At 37.2% G+C, this 21350-nt stretch overlaps 1 protein-coding gene across 1 annotated transcript in view; it reads left to right on the top strand.

Annotated features, from left to right (window-relative positions):
• The window catches only part of IPO11 (importin 11), a 138026-nt gene that overhangs the window by 72768 nt on the left and 43908 nt on the right, over positions 1-21350 (top strand). The window contains exons 22-26 of the mRNA XM_006762425.2: positions 1444-1520; positions 5507-5586; positions 5992-6072; positions 19767-19862; positions 21048-21161. Coding sequence (XP_006762488.1) covers positions 1444-1520; positions 5507-5586; positions 5992-6072; positions 19767-19862; positions 21048-21161 — 448 coding nt within the window. The remainder of the gene's footprint in view (positions 1-1443; positions 1521-5506; positions 5587-5991; positions 6073-19766; positions 19863-21047; positions 21162-21350) is intronic.

Genomic DNA, 21350 nt, shown 5'->3' with positions numbered 1-21350 from the left:
AATACTTTATCTGTTTTAATACTTTATCTGTTTTAATTGGAGGAATAATTTATCTGTTTAAGATGGATTTCTGTATTGTAGTTGAATGAGATAGGTAGGTGTTCTATGTAAGCTATTTTTTCAACAAAATATGAAATGTAATCATCAGCTGAGTGTTACGCCTGGAGTGGGAGTGTATAAAGATATGAGAGGTTTGTGGGAAGCAAGGGTATAAAAGTTTTATATTGGAGAATGGGAATTTGAACTTATTAGGGGATAACCAGTACCAGTTGATGTTTTTGGTCATATATTACAAAATGAAACTTCAGAGTTATTAAGTGATTTTTTTTAAAAAAATGGCTTTCCTCTGCCCTTCTTGATCCATCTTGCTAGAGATTTGTCCAAACCTTTGGCTTGGATTTTCTTGCATGTTTGTTTTATATTATCTTCTGTTCCTATATTTATCTCATCTTTCTACTTGCTATACGTTGGTATTTGTCATTTAACCCATATTCTAAGATTTAGCTCAGTAAATTTTAGTTTTCTAATATAAGCCTGTAATGGTATCTTTTATTAACTTGCTTGGTTTATCATATTAGAGTGCCTCCAAGGGGCCCTCCACACATACTCTCAATAGATGTGAATGAAGTTAGACAAGCTAATAGGGGATGCTCTATGAGACATGTTTCTGCTTTTCCAGAGAATAGATTCAGTATATCATCATTAGGTGTGTTTTCTATGAGTGTTTGGTAGATACTCTCTTATGAGGTAAAGGAAGTTCCTTTCTATTTATAATTGGATGAGAGTTTTTATAGTGAATAATTTTGAATAGGATCCCCCTCCCTTTTCTTGCAGATATTGTGACAATTGTGTTTTGTCTTCTTTAACTTCTTTTCTAGAGGCTGTTTTGAGGAGGTAAACCAGTTACACACTTCTGTGATAAACTACAACCCATATATAATTTATTTTTTATACATTGATTTTTTTTTCCAGATGCTATTATTTTAACTGACAGTGGCTTGTTCATATTAAGTTTTACTAAGTTCATATTTATTAACATTTAAAGTAAGTGTTTTTAAACTAATTAGTCCAGTGCAGGGGCACATCAATTACACATGACAAGAATATATAAAGAAAATAAAAACGTGAAATAATTTTTATCTTTACCAGACCACTCATAATATCCATGATTTTGCTTTATCATTATAATTATACATATTTTAGTATGTAGTCACTTTCTTTACTGTTTTTTTTGCCATGTATATAGAAATAATATTACATGATTTGTAGGTAGGCTTTTAATTTTGATGAATTTGGTAATTTTTTTAAGAGAGATAATTTTATGACTTTTTGTATTGTCTGTTTTTCTTCTTTTACATGGGGCAGTTTTTAAAATATATATGTTGTGTTGTTAAATAGCTTTAATGGTTACAGAAAGTGATTTAATCTTCCCTCCCCCCCTAGGTTAGTGACTTTGGAAAACAGCCCATGCATTACACCAGAGTTGCTTCGTATATTTCAGAACATGCCACCACTTCTTGGTAGGTATTAAAGCATAAACTTAACTACTGTTTTGAATGCAGCCATAATTAATAGTTTCTAGATTTTTTCCTATGTAAGTTTAAGGATAATTTCTGCTTGTTAAAGATCAAACAAGAAATTTACTAAATTACTGAATAAAAATCAAAGAGTTCTTAGGAAACTAATTACAAATTAGGTTTGAACTCTGGTAAAGTTTTTGTTTGATAGCAGTTCTATAAGGTATTTAAAAGGTTATACTATAAGGTTGCTTCATCAGTACAATGAAGGGAATTAGTTATGTAAATAATAATAATAAAACCTGGAGAGTATTTGCTTAGGAAGTTTTCAATATTCAGTATTTTTGGAAGTGTCAATGAAGTATTGATGGGGTGGTCATAATAATCTTCTACAATGTGATTTTGTGCAATCAGCTTTTCACAAATGAACTCTGTACATATTTCTGATTTAGCTAAGGAACTACAATATAAACCACATATAATCAAAATTATTAAATAGTGGAAAATCATTATTGTTTGTTGAAGTATTATATATGAGCTGTGAAATCATAAAGCTTAATATTATTGAAGCAACGCTTTTGGTACATGAAACCATAGAACTGGACAGGGTGCTAGAAGTAGGCTTTTTGTCTCATTTAGACCACCTTGGATGAAATCTAATTAGATGATTTTTTTTTTTGCCAATCTGAATATGTATTCTGAAAAAAATATATATATATATATCTCAGAGCCTAATATGCTCCCTGCTGGAGTTTGACCGGGAGACTGATTGCTTGTTATGACATGTGCTGACCAGGATGGGGTGGCGCGGAAAGAAGGAAGGCCCCAGCCACAGGGAAGGGAGGCCCCAGCAGGCAACCTGAGGCAACAATCAACCCTGATTGCCGGCCAGGCCTAGGGACCCTACCTATGCACGAATTTCGTGCACCAAGCCTCTAATAATAATAGAAAATGAATACTTTCCTTTTACATATCAGCCACCACTCACAAGTATGTAATAGCCTAAATTTAAAAAAAATTTACTTATAAAATTGTTGTTTTGTGAGAGATTTCACCAGTGCAGATTGACATTTAAAATGATGGAGTATTTAAGAATTTTATACAGTGCTATTTACTGGCCATTTGGTTTTTGCTTTGTTTTGTTTTAATCTCCAAAATACTGTTGCTTTTAAAAGGTGTGTGTTTATAAAATGTAAAAATTATTTAAGGTTTTCCATTCAGAGTCCTCATTCTTCAAGACTTACTCATGAAGCATCTTTAATTCCTGCTTTAGTACTTTGGGTATACTAACTGAATAGTTTAATATTGTCAGGAAAAAGTGTTTATATAGGAATATGCCAGGAAAAAGGTATACTTATTTTGGCGATATTGAAAGATTGTTTCTTTCTAAGCTTGATCTAGAATAGTTTTTAAAATATCTGTTAAGAGATGACTTAAAAGAATCCTGTCTTAAATATTTCTTCATTATACATCTTGATACAATTTTAGGTAGCAATGATTTAGAAATAATATTCTCTGACACACCTGGAATATAACAATCCTAAATTCACACTGAAATAAATATGAATCCTTCTCAGGGGTTGCCCAGGTCTGTTGTATAGTGTTGGTCTATGAAACAATGTGAACAAGTCCAGACTAGACTAGACTTTTTCCTTGAGGAGAAAGAGACGATGTGAATTTTTCATAAGGATAACTTTATTCGATATAAAGCCCTACCTTTTTATCCTGAGATTTTGTCTTTTGTTGCAAAAAAATATTTAGATGACAGCCTTTGTTATTTCATTTTATGTCTTTCATTAGCATAGCAGTTGGTCACTCCCTGTCTCCTTGACTTCCTTATCCTATCTAATAAAAGAGTAATATGCAAATTAACACCATCACACCCTCACTCCGTCAGTCTGTCACAAAGATGGCGGCAGCCACGGAGCTGAAGTGAGCAGGAGGCTTAAGTTGCCCCAGCGATGGAGGAAGCCAAGTTTCCCGCCTGCCCTGGACACCCTAGGTTCCACTCAAGGCTACAAAGTTTTAATTATAGAAGTTAAATAAATCCCAGATATCTGCTTTCAGCCCACGGCTGTGGCCAGCCTGAAAATGGCCATCAGCCCCTCACCTAGGCTGGCCAGGCACCCCAGCACAACCCCCACCCTGAAGAGGCTTGGCCAACCTGAAAATGGCCCTCAGCTCCTCAACCAGGCTGGCCAGGCACCCTAGCGGGCCTCCAACCCTAAAGGAGCTGTGGCCATCCTGAAAACAGCCCTCAGCCCTTCACCCAGGCTGGCCACACCCCCATGGGGTGAGGGTCCCCACTGTGGGGCTTGACCAGCCTGCAGACAGCCCTCAGCCCCTCACATAAGCTGGCCAAGCACCTTAGTGGGACCCCCACCCTGATCTGGGACACCCTTCAGGACAAACCAGCGGCCCCTACCCATGCACCAGACCTCTATCCTATATAATAAAAGGATAATATGCAAATTGACCCTAACAGCAGAACGACTGGGAATGACTGGTCACTATGACACACACTGACCACCAGGGGGCAGACGCTCAGTGCAGGAGATGCCCCCGAGTGGTCAGTGTGCTCTCACAGAGGGAGCTCTGCTCAGCCACAAGCCAGGCTGACAGCTGCCAGCATAGCGGTGGTGGCGGGAGCCTCTCCCACCTCCTCAGCAGCACTAAGGATGTTCGACTGCAGCTTAGGCCTGCTCCCCTCCAGCAAGTGGACATCCCCCGAGGGCTCCCGGGCTGCCAGAGGGATGTCTGACTGCAAGCGTAGGCCCGATCCCCTGGGGAACGGGCCTAAGTCAGCAGCTGGACATCCCCCGAGGGGTTCTAGACTGCGAGAGGGCACAGGCCGGGCTGAGGGATCCCCCTGAGTACACAAATTTTTGTGCTTTTATTTTATTTTATTTTTTTAAAAATCTATTTTATTGATTTTTTACAGAGAGGAAGGGAGAGGGATAGAGAGTTAGAAACATCAATGAGAGAGAAACATCGATCAGCTGCCTCTTGCACACGCCCTACTGGGGATGTGCCCGCAACCAAGGTCCATGCCCTTGACTGGAATTGAACCCGGGACCCTTCAGTCCGCAGGGCGACGCTCTATCCACTGAGCCAAACCGGCTAGGTCTCTAGCTTTTAAATAATCTGTTAAACCCTAAAGTTTGTGAACTAATGCCTTTAAAATACATTTTGAGCTAGAAATAGTATATATGAAATTCTTATCTGAATGTCTTCTTGCAATGCTAGAATATGAGTTAGTTAAGAAGCCTGGCCTTAGGCCCGTATTTCGCCAGAAATAAAATATTTTAGTCTGTCTTATCTTAAGTGAATAGAATTTCTGAATACTAGCAACAAAGAATGGCAGGTTTTACATATAGATAATATTTTGGAGTCCTTTTGATCTGTATAATTATATACATACAATCTGTATTCTATTATGTCATTATTGTATGTGATAAGACATGAACATTTGATCATACTAAATTTTAACAAAATAGTTTTCTACTTTGCACTTTGAAAAGGAATAACTAAAAACAATATCCTTTGCCCATACTATTCTGATAATTAGTTTTTAAAGAACATTTTTTATGCATAGGGGAAAAGAACAACAAAGTCCAAGGGTTGAGAATATTTAAGCACAATATAATTTTGGGGACGTAATGGAAATTCTTTTCATACGTAGAGTAACATAATTCTTACCACGTGAACCCATTTAAGCAGATGTCAAATGTAGTTCTTTTCTGAAAGGAAAAAAAAAGGAACTTCATATTCTTTTCTAAATTGATTTAACTAGTGGGAGATATATGAGAAAGCATTAAATTATAGGTTGATGCCGGTTTTTAGATAGTTATCTATATACTAGTATTCTGAATAGCACTCAGAAAAGATTTGTGAAGAAGTGTAACTTAATTTTACATAAATCACTTTATTTAAACTAACTGAACAATGAATTAGCTTGTCCTTTAAAAAAATATTTATTATTTTGGCAGAACAAAGTTCAGAAAATCTCAGAACCTGCTTTAAGATCATCAATGGTTATATCTTTTTATCATCAACAGAATTTTTACAGGTATGCTGTAGTTTTTACATTGTAAACATTTATATAGTTATGATTTTGTTTCTCATTTGAAATGAGGTACCTTTACAAAATTTAAATGATTCATCTGTGTTACTTGAAGTGGGGGGGAAATTTTATAAGCATTGAAAACTGTAGGGCAGATGAGATGCAGACATTAATTAGTTTTTTAAACCCAGAAAATATGCTCTTTGAATAAATATATTCCCATATTGCTATAAAAATCAGCATAGGGAATAAGTTATGTTTTTATTCTCTAACCTTTCCTAAAGAGTTGTAATTGTAACTTTAGTATATAAATCTCAAATAGATTATAATGAGTCCCAAATTGAATTTTATGTGTTTTTTAGTATTGTAGATACATTCGTATGTATATTTTGACCTTTGATTGAATTTCAGACATATGCAACAGGTCTGTGTCAGTCCTTTTGTGAGCTGCTAAGTGACATTACTACAGAAGGTCAAGTTCAAGTGCTCAAGGTATTGTCACTTTAAAAATTATTGTTACAAGTTTATAAGATTATTGTTACAAGTTTTCCATCTATATTTTGTGAAATTGGATCTTTATTTGAGTTTGGATGATTGGCAAGGAGAAGAGTAATTCTAGGCAGTAATATATTTTAGAAGTATTCAGTTGGTCTAATACCTCAGGACCAGAAATCTCAAATTTGACCATGCGTGCAGATCACCTGAGAATGTTGTTAAAATGAAGATGTCACATTTTTAAAAATATATATATTTTATTGATTTTTTACAGAGATGAAGGGAGAGGGATAGAGAGTTAGAAACATCGATGCGAGAGAAACATCGATCAGCTGCCTCATGCACACTCCCTACTGGGTATGTGCCTGCAACCAAGGTACATGCCCCTGGCCAGAATCGACCCTGGGACCCTTGAGTCCGCAGGCCGCCATTCTATCCACTGAGCCAAACCATTCAGGGCCAGATGCCACGTTTTTAAGAAAGTCCCCTCATCCCGAGACCTTCCTTTGTACAGCAAGGCTTTAAAAACTTTTATGAATTATCCAAAGGCTGGTGATATTTGATACTCTCACCCCTCTAGTTTGTTAGCCAGCTTTTGGATAAAAATTTTTCACATTATAAATTGTTACTTTTTAAAAAATATATTTTATTGATTTTTTACAGAGAGGAAGGGAGAGAGATAGAGAGTTAGAAACATCGATGAGAGAGAAACATCGATCAGCTGCCTCCTGCACATCTACTGGGGATGTGCCCGCAACCCAGGCACACGCCCCTGACCAGAATCAAACCCGGGACCTTTCAGTCCGCAGGCTGACGCTCCATCCACTGAGCCAAACCGGTTTTGGCAAATTGTTACTTTTAATTTGGGTTGACTATCAGAATACCAAGTTTGTGCCAAAACCGGTTTGGCTCAGTGGATAGAGCGTCGGCCTGCGGACTGAAGGGTCCCAGGTTCGATTCCGGTCAAGGGCATGTACCTTGGTTGCAGGCACATCCCCGGTAGGGAGTGTGCAGGAGGCAGCTGATCGATGTTTCTCTCTCATCGATGTTTCTAACTATCTCTCTCCCTTCCTGTCTGTAAAAAATCAATAAAATATATTTTAAAGAAAAAAGAATACCAAGTTTGTATGGATTGTGTACAATTAAGAACCAATATCAAATCACTGGGTTGTACACCTGAAACTAATATATGTCAGTTATACCTCAGTTTAAAAACAAAACAATCAAATAAGCTCTGAGTTAGTCTTTATGCATTATATCTTTTCAGGTTAAAGATATATATTATCTTTATAAATTGTATCCCATATAATAAAAGGGTAATATGCAAATTGACCCTAACAGAACGACTGGGAATGACTGGTCACTATGACACACACTAACCACCAGAGGGCGGACACTCAGTGCAGGAGATGCCCCCTGGTGGTCAGTGCGCTCCCACAGGGGGAGCTCTGCTCACCCATAAACCAGGCTGCCAGCTGCCAGCATAGCGCTGGTGGCAGGAGCCTCTCCTGCCTCAGCAGCGCTAAGGATGTCCGACTGCAGCTTAGGCCTGCTTCCCGCCGGCAAGTGGACATCCCCCGAGGGCTCCCAGGCTGCCAGAGGGATGTCTGACTGCCAGCTTAGGCCTGATCCCCCCCAGGGAGCAGGCCTAAGTAAGCAGGTGGACATCCCCCGAGGGGTCCCAGGCTGCGAGAGGGCACAGGCAGGGCTGAGGGACCTCCCACCCCCTTGAGCGCACAAATTTTGTTCGCCAGGCCTCTAGTTGTAAATAACAGTGTATAATTAAGAACTAACAGGTTCAGCCCTAACCAATTTGGCTCAGTGGATAGAGAGTTGGCCTGCGGACTGAAGGGTCCCGGGTTCGATTCCGGTCAAGGGCATGTACCTTGGTTGCGGGTACATCCCTAGTGGGGCGTGTGCAGGAGGCAGCCGATAGATATTTCTCTCTCATTGGTTTCTAACTCTCTATCCTTCTCCCTTCCTCTCTGTAAAATATCAATAAAATATATTTAAAAAACAAAAAAGAACTAACAGGTTCTGAGTTGTATATCATCTATATGTTAAATCTATATGTCAAATATAGAAATAGTATTAAATAAATGTATATTTTTACATATAAATATAAGAATATATTTAAATATATTATTACACTAGAGGCCCGATGCACAAAATTCATGCAAGAATAGGTCTTCCTTCCCCTGGCTGCCGGCACTGGCTTCCCTTGCAGCCCCGGCTTTGTCTGGAAGGTTGTCCAGAAGGATGTCCGGGAAGATTTCCTGTCTAATTAGCATATTATGCTGTTATTATTATAGATGTATATTTGTGTGTTTATATACATACCTATATATACATATATTCTTCATATATAGACTTTGCCAGAGAGTGTAGCTGTTAAATGTATGCCTTTTTTGTTCTTGATTTCTTAGCTATGTTCTAAGTGAAATATGAGAGCTGCTTAGGTGAAGTGTTACCATCATAACAAAGTAGCATTTATTTTGTGAAAACCATGGCATTGCTTTAGATCCTAATGACTATTTGGTTGCCTCCTGTGAAATGAGAAGTGTTTGCACAAAAAGATTGATTGTAAGAAATGTACTTAACTAATCACCGTAATGTAGCAGTTAAACACAGAATACTTGGGGGACAAAGTGGATAAAAGTTTGTTCAGATTTTAGTTACTATACATCTAATAAGAGTAATCATCAATTTGAGGTTTTTTTTTAATTTTTTTTTTATTATTATTAAGGTATTACAAATGTGTCCTCATCCCCATCAATTTGAGTTTATTCAAGCATTATAGTATTTTATTTGTTGTTCTGCAGACATTATACCCACATATGCACATGTAAAGCTCCAGACATCCATGTTAACATGCTTGTTAATTTCACTTATAAATTGGTTGCATTTAATATATCACTGATTATATAGTTGTTTACCATGTAAGTCAGGGGTCAGTAAACTTTTTCTGTAAAGGATCACATAGTAAGTGTTTTAGACTTTGTGGGCCATATAGTCTTTGACTCAACTATTTATATAGTTTATTTACAAAATTATGCAGTTGGTTGGATTTGGCCCATTGAGATAGTTTTGCCAACCTGTGGTACTAATACTCAGACCTTTCTTCTGTTAAGCATAGGTAATAGGAAAACCACAGCTTCTGCTCTTAAGACAGGTAATAACAAATGTTGGAGAGGTTGTGGAGAAAAAAGAACCCTTATCACTGCTAATGGGAATGTAAACTGAAACAGCCTCTATGGGAAACAGTATGGCAGTTCCTCAACAAAAAAATTAGAATTACCATATGACCCAGCAATCCCTCTTTCTGAGTATCTACCAGAAAAACTTGAAAACATCTATTGGTAAAGATATATGCACTCCTATGTTCATTGCAGCATTATTCACAGTGACCTAGACATGGAGACAACGGAAGTTTGATAGAGGATTGGATAAAGAAGATGTGGTTCATATACACTATGGAATATTACTCAGGCATAAGTAAAGAAATACTGCCATTTGTGACAACCTGGATGAACCTTGAGAATATTATGCTAAGCGAAATAAGTCAGAAAAAGCTAAGAACCATATGATTTCACTCATATGTGGGATAAAAACAAACTGAAAGACAGGCAGACAACAGTATGGTGGTTACCAGAAGAAAAGGGGTGGGGGAGTAATAAGGAGTAAAGGGAGCCAAATATCTGTTGAGGGAGATGGTTTAACTTTGGGTGGTGGGCACACAATGCAATATACAGATCACGTATCATAGAAATCTATACTTGAAACCTATATGATGTTATTAACCAACTAAGAGCCCAGCGCGAATCGCGCGGTGCCGCCCACCCACCTGCAGCCCTGCCTTGACACCTGAACCTGTCCCTGCAGAGCTCCAGCACGCCTGGCCCAGCCCCCAAACCCTTCTCTGGCCGATTCAAGCCTTGCCCTCGGTTCCTCTAGTCTCCTCGGGCTGGTCCCGCCTTCTCTGGGTACCTCCCTGCTTCCACCCTGTCTCTAGAGCAATGCGTTGGCTCCATCCCATCATGGCGCCCGGAGGAGAGCATGGAAGCCTCTGGCCTGCTGCACTGTGCTCCTTCCCCTGGCAGGTGGCATTCAGAGTGCAAGTGGTGGGTGGTGAAGGACTAGTGAGGGGGGTGCTATGGGCTCTCACCCCTGCCCTCCATGGTCCCCCTCCTCCGTGCGCCTTCCCCCTTTCACCCTGTCTCTGGAGTAACACCCCAGCTAATATGCTAATGACCTGGTCGTTACCCGTTATGGTGTATCGAACATTAGCATATTAGCTCTTTATTAGTATAGATGCCACCCCAATAAAATTAATTTAAAAAAATTATGAAGCGATGAGAAAAGGAAGGAGCTTGATAATATTATTAAGGATTGTATTTGTTTCCTAGGGCTACCATAACAAGTACCACAACCTGGGTGACTTAAAACAACAGAAATTAATTTATAATAATTATAGTGGTTATCTCACAGACTTCTGGAATCTAGACGTCAATATGTCGTCAGGGCCATTCTCTCTCTATCCATCTCTCTCTCTGTAGAAAGATCTTGTATTCAAATAAGGTCACATTCACAGGTATCTGGGATTAGGACTTCAACATACCTTTCTATGTGCAGATTTTAATCTGTAACAAGAATGTAGTATTAAAAAGTAAAACGATGACTTTTATGTATAGAGAGGTAGTAAGGAGAACCTGATCTGAGTAGGTTTTTATAGATAACAGTGGCTCAGTAGAAGAGAAAATGGCTCCAAATGATACAAGGGATTGGGATTTCAAATCTAGAGGGTATATGGAAGGATTACTTTGGAAAAGGAGCAAAAATTTGTTTTCTGAGTTGGCAAGGATGGCAGTAATTGAAGCTGTGGTTATACTGGTAAGTGAAGAGTATAGGTAACTGGCATGTGACCTTGGTGTCTTCAGTCAAAAGAGACAAGGTTGTCAGAACTGCCTGATGCCCGTCAGTATGAGACAGAGGTACACTGCAGAATGACTAGAACAGTACTTCTGCACTTATTTCGGGGTGGGGGCAAGTATTATTCATCTCAGTGTTCATTCTTAAATGAATTATATCTTAATGATGTTTCAGTTGATTTTTAAGCATGATTCAGTTATATTAATGTCTTAGGCTTTAAGGCTTTAAGATAATTATAATGTTGAAAGGTTTTTTAAAAGAATTGAGATAAAAAGTTCTTTAGTTGATTCTGACCCTCCCTCCCCCCAAAGTCTATTTACCAAACATTACACTCTTTAGCACTCTCTCTGAGTTTTCCTGTCATATTTTTTCTTTGTTTTTTTTTAAATATATATTTTTATTGATTTTTTACAGAGAGGAAGGGAGAGGGATAGAGACTTAGAAACATTGATGAGAGAGAAACAGTAATCAGCTGCCTCCTGCACACTCCATACTGGGGATGTGCCCACAACCAGGGTACATGCCCTTGACTGGAATCGAACCTGGGACCTTTGAGTCCACAGGCTGACGCTCTATCCACTGAGCCAAATTGGTTAGGGCTCAGTCATATTTTAAATCATAATAGAAACTTAAAACTAAAAGAGGGAAAATAGAGTGAAACTGTATGGCAGAACTCTGATTTTAATTTTATAGGTTCTTCAGTTTCTTTTTTAGAGTAAAGGATAAAGGCTGAGAATCTGTGCATGCCACTGTTACCAGGGAGCATGTGGGCTTCAAAGGGGTAATGTAATAACAGGAGTCTCTGGCTTGTTGAGACCCCAAGTGTATCACTCTTCACCCACACTAACTTCAGAGTATTCTAGCTCCAAAGCTTACAAAGAACATTGTGATTTTCTGTTGAATATTATAACATTTATAACTTATCATTGACTTGTTTACTAAAGTTTTTTTGTGAATTTATGCTGTTACCCAACTGATGTGCTGGCAATATATAATTATAGTGAGGAACTTCATCAGTCTACACAATCTTAACTTAATCTTTTGCCTTAGTGATAATTTCTTCTCTGAAAGTAGAAGAGATAGCAAGGAATTGACATTTGGGACTTAATTCTAACTATTTGAGGGAAAACTGATAGGCAATGTGGGAGTGACAGAAATTTAAGAGAAAATTGCTATGTCATTAAGATGTTATCTTTATAGATTATTCAGTGTGTGTATTTTTAAAGTTTTTATCCTCTGCTAACCTATAAGCTTTTCTGTGATCATAAACTTAGTAAATATATGTTCTGTTTTCTCTGAATGCATACAATGTAAGTGATTTGGAAGCCTGGGAATCCATAATTCTCATGTTACGGATTGCCAGGTGATTATCATGACATCAGGTCGAAGTGCTGTGTAAAGTATGCTGACAGTGCATTTGGAATGTTATTCTCTCCTTGACCTGTGTCTTGGTTTGCACACCCAGTTCTGCTACTTCTATAGTTCTTGAGTACATTCTGGGCTTAAATTCTATTAGTTATTATGTAAGGGTTTTTACTATGTGATTTTTTATAATCTGTAACTGAAATATCTGAAATCCTCTGAGTTAAATTATAATTTATATATTTTAAGTGATGAAGGAAAGAGGTTGCTTCTTATGTTTAAATTTGAATTAAAAATTTTCTTTCTCCTGCTTTTCTGCAATGTTATTAGTAGTAAAGTAATTGTTGAAAGACAATTTAAGTCACATGGAAATGGACATTGTGAAACTTATTTGAAAAATGAGCCAAGTTTTTAGAATATGTCCTAAGGAGAATATTTACTTTCTTACTATTAAAAATTATATTCATGTCAAATACTTAGAGACAGGTTACACTCTGGACTGCAACAAAACTGTATGGTTAGAGTATTGGCTCTACTACTTCGAAGCTCTGTGAGGTGAGCAAGTTATTCTGTGTTTCTCACTTTCCATCTATAGAATGGGGATGAAAACTTTACCTACTTCCTAGATTGAGGTGAGGATTACATGAGTTATATAACAATGCCTAGCATGTAATCAGCTAATCTAAGTGTTGGCTATTTTAATCTAATTTAATACCATTATGTAGTTATCTAATAATATATACACCAGTAATCTCCCTTTGGGGTAAAACACACTAATACACTTGTAGGCCACAAAATTGGTTGGTTGCCAAGATCTTTGTAAGAAAAACAAAACAAGACAAAACAAGTTATTCTGCCTATTCCTCTGACCATTTCTTCTAAATAAATGTTTATTTAAAATAAAGAATACATTAGTTAACTTTTTAAAAGTTAAGTAGGTGATTTACACAGTGATGGAGCTTTACTCTTTATCAAGAACTACATATCTTACCTGGCTCTTTAAAATTAATTGTATTTCTTTCTTGTTTTTCAGAATAGCACAATTTAAAATTTTTTTGTTTATGGAAAATTCCAGATTTACATAATGTACAACACTATTACAATTTTAGCAGAAAAAAATGACTTTCTTAGAATTTTTTCTTTTGAAGTAAAAGGAAGGTAATCTCATTATTTGTCCCTCAGTTTTACTTAAGATATTTTTTATTGAATGACTCAGCACAAATCAGTTTTCATACATATATATTAAAATATTTGTAACATTTAACATAAGTTATAGATTAAACCAATTTCTCTGTAACTATGCCAATAGGAGGTCGTTACTACTTTAATTAAAATTTGATAACATGATTTAGGGCTATTTTTATATGAACATTGCTATTGTCAAGCCTGTATATTTGATTTGATCTCAAAACAGTATTTTATTGTTTATTAAACAGATGCTAAATACTAGGAATACATTAATTATCATTAACAAGGTATTTATGAGTTTTTAAATAAGGAATATTCTAGGACAGTGGTGCTTTTATTCTTGTACATGAAAGCTGAGAGTACTCTTAAAAGTTTTGGCATTTTCCTATTCTCAGAGTTCATTAAAGCTATAATAATAGTTTTTAATATTAGCTCATTATTTTCATTTTTAATACCTCTCAGATGCTGTTTCTTAATATAGTATGCTGTATAACATTTAAAATATATTTTTTACTAAACATCACTGCTATACTGATTTCTGACAGTATATGAAAGTAACTTTGTGCTTTGAAGCAGAAAATTACAATGTTATGAAAATTGGATAGACAAGTCAAGTATGCCTACTTTAGGGCAAGTGGCTAAGAGCAAAAATAGACTTTATTGTATTCTATGACTTGGAACAACTTATCTAGATGAATACAATTATATTCTAAGAATACTCAAATTTTAATTGTTAAGATTTCTTAATTTGAAAATTTTCTATGTGTATATGTTCAACTTTGAGTTTAGAAATTCTTCCCCCGCCCCCACCCCGTGATCTAATCAAGCAGTAATGAGCCAGTTGCTTTCATTCTTTGTGATATGCTTTATTTAAGATGGCACAAATATTTTTCTGGCATAATTTATTCTATATTAATAATAGCTAATACTAGCACTTACTATATGCTGCACATTTTTAAGCACATAATATAGAGATACAGAGTTCATGTAATGCTCCCATAAACCTATGACGACAGTACTGTTCTTTTCCCAGTTTTTACAGATGAGAAATTAAGTAACAAAGCAGTAAATCTCTTGCCCAGGGTCACACAGTTAGTAAGTATTGGAGCTGTGATGTAAAGCTAGGCATTCTGACTTCAGGATTCATGATCTAACAACTTTTTGTAATTCAGTGTAAGCCTAAATCAATAGAATTGTTTGAGTGTAAGGCACAAACTAAAAGCTTGCATTCTTGACAGATTTTAAATACAGTCTGTTCCAGGTATGATCACAAAAGGGTTGGATTAAAATTAAAGTGCAGAAGTTCAATTTGTAATAGCAAAATGCTTATAAAAATAGTAAATATGATTGATTATTTTACCCTGCAGAAGAGTACAGCTTTAAAAAGGAATGAAGACAACCTCTGTAGAAAGTTTTAGAATGATTTTTGAGACTATAAGTAAAGACTAATGTCTAATCCTTCTATTGAAAGAGTGCCACGTAGACACAATGGAAAAATAAATCAAACTAATAAAAGTGGTTATGTAGGGGGCAGAGGAAGAGAGAATGGGAGCTAGATCTCCTAGGATATATATCTGTTTTGTGTTTTTGCTTTAGAGCCATGTAGATATTCTACATGATTTAAAATAATGAAAGTAAAGCAGTTCCTAAAGATAAAAAACAAGATGAAACATTTGAATCTATTATTATGTTGGTGGTAGAGACATCTAAGAAGAATATTTCAACTAACTTTAATACATAGTACTTTACAGGTATGTCACTGGTAGAATACAACATTAGAACAGAAACAAGGACATTATAAATTACACTAGAGGCCTGGTGCACAAAATTCGTGCCCGGGGTGGGGGTGGGGATGATCCCTCAGCCCGGCCTGCACCCTCTCTAATCCGGAACCTCTTGGGGGATGTTTGACTGCCGGTTTAAGCCCGATCCCACAGAAATCGGCAGTCAGACATCCCTCTCGCAATCTGGGACCGTTGGGTCCTAACCACTCACCTGGCTGCTGGCCTCATTGCCCCTAACCGCCCTCCCCTGCCAGCCTGATTGCTCCTAATCACCCTCCCCTGCCGGCCTGATCGCCCCTAACCACCCTCTCCTGCTGGCCTGATCGTCCCTAACTTTGCCCTCCCTTGCTAGCCTGATCGCCCCTAACTGCCTCTGCCTTGGCCCCTGCCACCGTGGCTTTGTCTGGAAGGACATCCGGAAGATGTCTGGTCTAATTAGCATATTACCCTTTAATTAGTATAGATATCAGTATTGTTATTAGTAACACTGGTATTGTTATTTTGAAACACACACATATGTGTGTGTGTGTGTGTGTAGTAGGTAGAAAGAAATAAGGTTATTAGAATCTGGCTCTCTTCAGTATATTAGAAGATGGAAATATTAAATCAAAGCAGTTATATAAAATGATGTAATCTTGGATTTGGTGAGGTTATGGCATATGCTTTTTGGGATGAGAAACTAGATGAGAAACTAACTCACTGTCTAGAAGCAGTATCAATCCAGTGGCAGCAAGTATACCAGAACCCTAGATTGTGCTCTGTACATATTGGGTCCTACTGGTTAATTCCAGAGCTCAGACAAGGGATATACAAGATAATCTGGGAAGCTCTCTTTGTGCTAGAAGAAAGGGAAGGTGGGATTTTGTCAAAAGGATGCAGAAATTAACTGTATAAAAAATATTTTTATTGATTTCAGAGAGGAAGGGAGAGGGAGAGAGAGATAGAATCATTGATTGGCTGCCTCCTGCACACCCCCTACTGGGGATGGAGCCCTCAACCTGGGCATGTGCCCTCGACGGGAATTGAACCTGGGACCCTTCAGTCCGCAGGCCGACGCTATATCCACTGAGCCAAACAGGCTAGGGCAGGGAATTAACTTCGAAGGAGCTCCCACTGGCTAATTCTGGACAGTTTGAACATTAAAACAAAAGGAAACTAAGTGGATTAAAACACATCAAACATGTTAAAGTCCCTGAGAACATAAGATTCCCCACCAAGAAGAGTAAGCTATGATTTAAGTTATGTTAACATCTGGAAATTACCTTACTTTTAACTACTTATTATTAGTTGTAATTAGTGTCATTTCCTTTTTGGAGCTGTTTGGCAGTCTGATGCACATGTATTTCACTTAAAATAATATACACAATTGTATATTACCACTGAAGTCAGAGATGCATTTTTCAAAATGTTGTTTAGAAGTGAAAACTATGTCTGAATGTTTAACCATTATAGAAGAACCTTCACTATGGAAATAGTTTGAAATCTGGCTTTTAAGTCACAACTGCAAAATATTTCTTGGGAAATGGATTATAGAGTGTTATGTGTATGACAATAATGTAGGACCATTCCATATGGATTTCCCACAGGCATCTCAAGTTCAACATGTCCAAAATCAAACGTCATTATAACTAACAGCACCATAATTTGTATCCATTGACCAAACATGAAAACTAGGAGTAATCCCAGACTTGTTCACCTTTAGTCAACTGTTATTCTATTTTTCTATTTTTTATCAGTTCTACTTGCTGAAATTTCTCTTAATTAAATTACACAATCCCTGCCTCCAAGTCTGATAATGGCATTTTCCTACATTATTTTTCAGAAACAATCTTACCTTCCCTAGCTATGATTCCTACTTTTTGAATACAAAGACTCCAATTTAGTTTTGAAATATTGTAGTTCTTTTACACAATAGTAACTATACCTTTATATGTAAAGAATATGTACAGCAACACCTTGCTTGTATTAAATGATAGATACATTTAAGTGAATTTATATTTTAAAAGTCATAATGATCAAATTTCTTTTCTACACAAACTTTTATAATCCTTTGGAACCAGTCAGATGTTTTTGGTGTAATTTTTTTTATACCATTTGTCTCTGCTCTATGTTCAGACATATTGACCCCATCAGGTATTTTATTACTTTAATTTTCCCAAAGAAGTTGGGAAAATTTCTTCTAAATGCCTTTTGAATTTCTTCTTTGTAGCTTTCAGTATCCATCTCTCATTTTCTTTATCCTTTTAAAAGTGTCCCTTTACCTTTTATATTTTCTTAAAATTTTAGTTGGGTTTCAGGAGGAAATGAAGTTAAATATGTATCTGACAATCAGATGGCCTTACTTTCCACTCATAGATAAAATGGAGATTGTCTAGTGACATCATTCTCTGAGACTCAGTCCTCCAGCGTATCTATATCCCCACCTTTATTCCAAATGCCTTCCTCATCTCTATTCTAACTCCCTTTTTATTTTTTTAAACAAAATAAGCCTTATGAAGATCATATTTAATTATGTGCTGAATCTCCTGTGGCTTTTGATCAGGAACTGTAATATCTTTTATTCTGTGTTTTTTAGTAGATAGCATAGTGTTTAGTCCATAGTAAAAAAGTTTTTATATTTTTAAGCTTGTCTTGTCTTTGGACACCCCCCTTTACTTCTTACTCAAAATTAGAAAACGCTGTCATCCTGGCCAGGTGGCTCAGTTGGTTGGAAAGTCATCCTGTACACCAAAGGTTGCAGGTTCGATTTCCAGTCAGGGCACATATGCAGGTTTTGGGTTTGATTCCTGGTCAGGGCACATACGTAGACTGCAGGTTTGATCCTCTGTCAGGGCATGTATGGGAGGCAACTAATCAATGTTTCTCTCTCACATTGATGTTTCTCAGTTTCTTTCTCTTTCCTACATTGTATATTTCCGTAGTACTGTTTTGCATTTTCCATACAGACACAAACTTTGCAAGTCAATCACTGTTGTTCTCATGGTACTGTTAAAAAAAAAAAAAAGAAAAGAAAACATTGTCATTTCTGGGTACTTTGTGCTTATCTTTAAAACGTTTTGAAATGCATGGAGGTGTATTTGATTGTCCTTGTGTTCGGAGCATGTTATATTGGTACATGATGAGTCCAGACCCCTCAGTGCATGGCATAGTCCTGCACAGTAAACACTGCCCCACTTAGAATGCCAGTCGTCAGTCTTGAGAAACGTTGCTTGAAGTTTAAAGGGAAACCTGGCTCTGCCTTGAGACTGGTGCTTGCCCACAAGCCTCTCAAATGGTGTCTGATTTTCTTCCTCACTGATGCTTCCTGACCACTGCCTGTCTTACTCCCTAAACAGTAAAACAGCTCTGGTTGGTCAGTTGGTTGGAGTGTCGTCCTATGCACCGAAAGGTCACTGGTTCCATTCCTGGTCAGGGCACATGCCAGGTTTTGGTTCCATCCCTGATCAGGCAGGGTAGGTGTGGGAGCCAACCAATTGTTTTCTCTCTCACATTGATGTTTCTTTCTTTCATTTCCTCTTTCTCTAAAAACCAATAAAAACATTTAAAAAATAAAACAAAAGTAAGCAAACAAAATCACACCCCATTCTGAATTTTCTTCTACCTTTGTTATGGATAGAACCCATCTTAATCATATAAGAGTAATTTTTATAATTTTTACTTGTAACAATCAGTGCTCATGATTAGTAATATACATGATTACATTATAAATGAAATAATATCATCTCTCATTTAATAGGTAGTATATATACAACATGCCTTTTTCTGTCCAATTTGTTGATAAATTTAAATGTAGATTTCTTTTTGGGCATTGTGTACAGTTGTTACGAATTTTCCTTTTCACTATGAAAAGCCAATACTTTGGAAGTGCATTTTGCTGCCTTTGTTTTAATGTTTTGTAATGGTTTTTTGTTTAAAATGCAAAGATAAGAATTCCATTAACAACATGATACCAATGGTATTGGAGTGTGATTAATTATAATTCTATGTAAGGTGTATAGCTGTGTCTAGATCAGGGGTGGGCAAACTTTTTGACTCGAGGGCCACAGTGGGTTCTTAAACTGGACCAGAGGGCTGGAACAAAAGCATGGATGGAGTGTTTGTGTGAACTAATATAAATTCAAAGTAAACATCATTACATAAAAGGGTACTGTCTTTTTTTTTTTTTTAACTTTTATTCATTTCAAACGGGCCGGATCCGGCCCGCGGGCCGTAGTTTGCCCATGGCTGGTCTAGATATTACACATTTTATGTCAAATTGCATTTTTAATGAATTATTTTGTAACAGTGTGTCTGGAGCCAGAGTATCAATTACCTACCTCATGTACTCATTTGTATCTTGGATTTGGTGTGATATTTAATACATTGGTTTTTTTTTTTACCTGTGGCTTTCGTTATTGCCTGCAACCAATGTGTCTTTATGATTTTTAGGTTGTGGAAAATGCCCTTAAAGTGAACCCAGTATTAGGCTCGCAAATGTTTCAACCGATTCTACCCTGTGTTTTCAGAGGTATTATAGAAGGGGAGGTAAGATTTTTATTAAGCTTCTAAGGACAGTACTGGACCCTGAGAGTTCTAGTTTTAATTATTTTCCCTCTTCATTGAAAAATTATATCTTCATTGTCTTAAGTAAAAGGAAAGCTTTTAAAAATATTTGATTATTTTGAAGTAAATTAAGTAAATTTCAGATATTCATACAGCTTTGTTATTTTTCCACATAGGGGAGGGTAGATTTCCTTTGCTATCTCATCTCTCACTCATATGTTCTAAGTCCAGCTCTTAAATTGATCCATTTAACTATGTATGTTAAGAACATTTAAAATAATATAAATATATAAATACCAGTGGCCCATTGCACGAAGATTCACGTAATAGGCCTTCCTTCCCCTGGCTGCCGGCACCAGTTTTCCTCCGGCACCGGGAACCCAGGCCTTTGGTCTGGCCACAGCAGCGAGGCTTGGCTTCTCTGCTCTGGCTGCTCCCAGCCCCTCCTTTTTTTTTTTTTCCAGCTCCTTGAGCAGAGGCCAGGGCTGGCTGGGAAGCCTGGGTCGCCCCTGGCGACCTAGGACCCCAACCACTCCTTGAGCGGAGCCCAGGCCCCCAGCCCCTCCTTGAGCAGAGCCCAGTGTGGGCTGGAAACCTGGGTTGCCCTGGAGACCCAGACCTTCAGCCACTCCTTGAGCTGAGTCCAGGGCCCACGGGAAGCTTGGCTTCCTCTGTCGCCGGGAGCAACCCAAACCTCTTGCTTGCTCCAGTTCCATGGCCGCTGCCATCTTCAGTTGTCTGCAGTCTTCACTCCGCGCTTGTGTAGGCAAATTAACCGCCATCTTTGTTGGGTTAATTTGCATAGCTGCGCTGATTGGCTGGTGGGTTTAGCGGAGTGGCAGAGTGACTGAATGATGGTTAATTTGCATGTTTCTCTTATATTAGTGTAGATGCCATTGGTAAATATCCTTTCTCTGTTCTTCTCTCTTTATTTTATATATATAGATATATACACACATATATTCTATAAGTATATATGTAGTACATATATATTACCTTGTGTGGCATATTCATTTAGTAAGTTAGATTCAGGTAATATTAACAGTTTATTCTAAAGAAGCAACATGAAGGAGAATATTGTTATTTCATGTCCCTGTTGATTGTTAATGTCCTTGATTATTTATAATTGCTTAATACAATTTTACATGTACTTTTTTAATTGTACAGAGGTATCCTGTAGTGATGTCAACATATCTCGGAGTTATGGGTCGAGTCCTGCTACAAAACACGAGTTTCTTTTCTTCACTTCTTACTGTGATGGCACATAAATGTAATCAGGAGGTAAGGATCAGGTTGTTTTTTTTAAATTGAAGGAAGTCTTTATCTAGATAAAGATTGGAAATAATTTGGTGAAATAATGGTTCTGTAAAAGCCTTATTGTATTCAGACTCTTATATTTTAAATCTTTAATAACTAACATTTTACCTATAATTTGGGAGAAGAAAAAAGAATCTGTGAATGGCAGTTGAA

The sequence above is a fragment of the Myotis davidii genome, unplaced genomic scaffold (assembly GCF_000327345.1).
Source record: "Myotis davidii unplaced genomic scaffold, ASM32734v1 scaffold135, whole genome shotgun sequence".
In the NCBI taxonomy this organism is placed as follows: Eukaryota; Metazoa; Chordata; class Mammalia; order Chiroptera; family Vespertilionidae; genus Myotis; species Myotis davidii.
The sequence above is the reverse complement of the archived record's forward strand: the minus strand, read 5'-3'. Positions and strand labels throughout refer to the sequence as shown.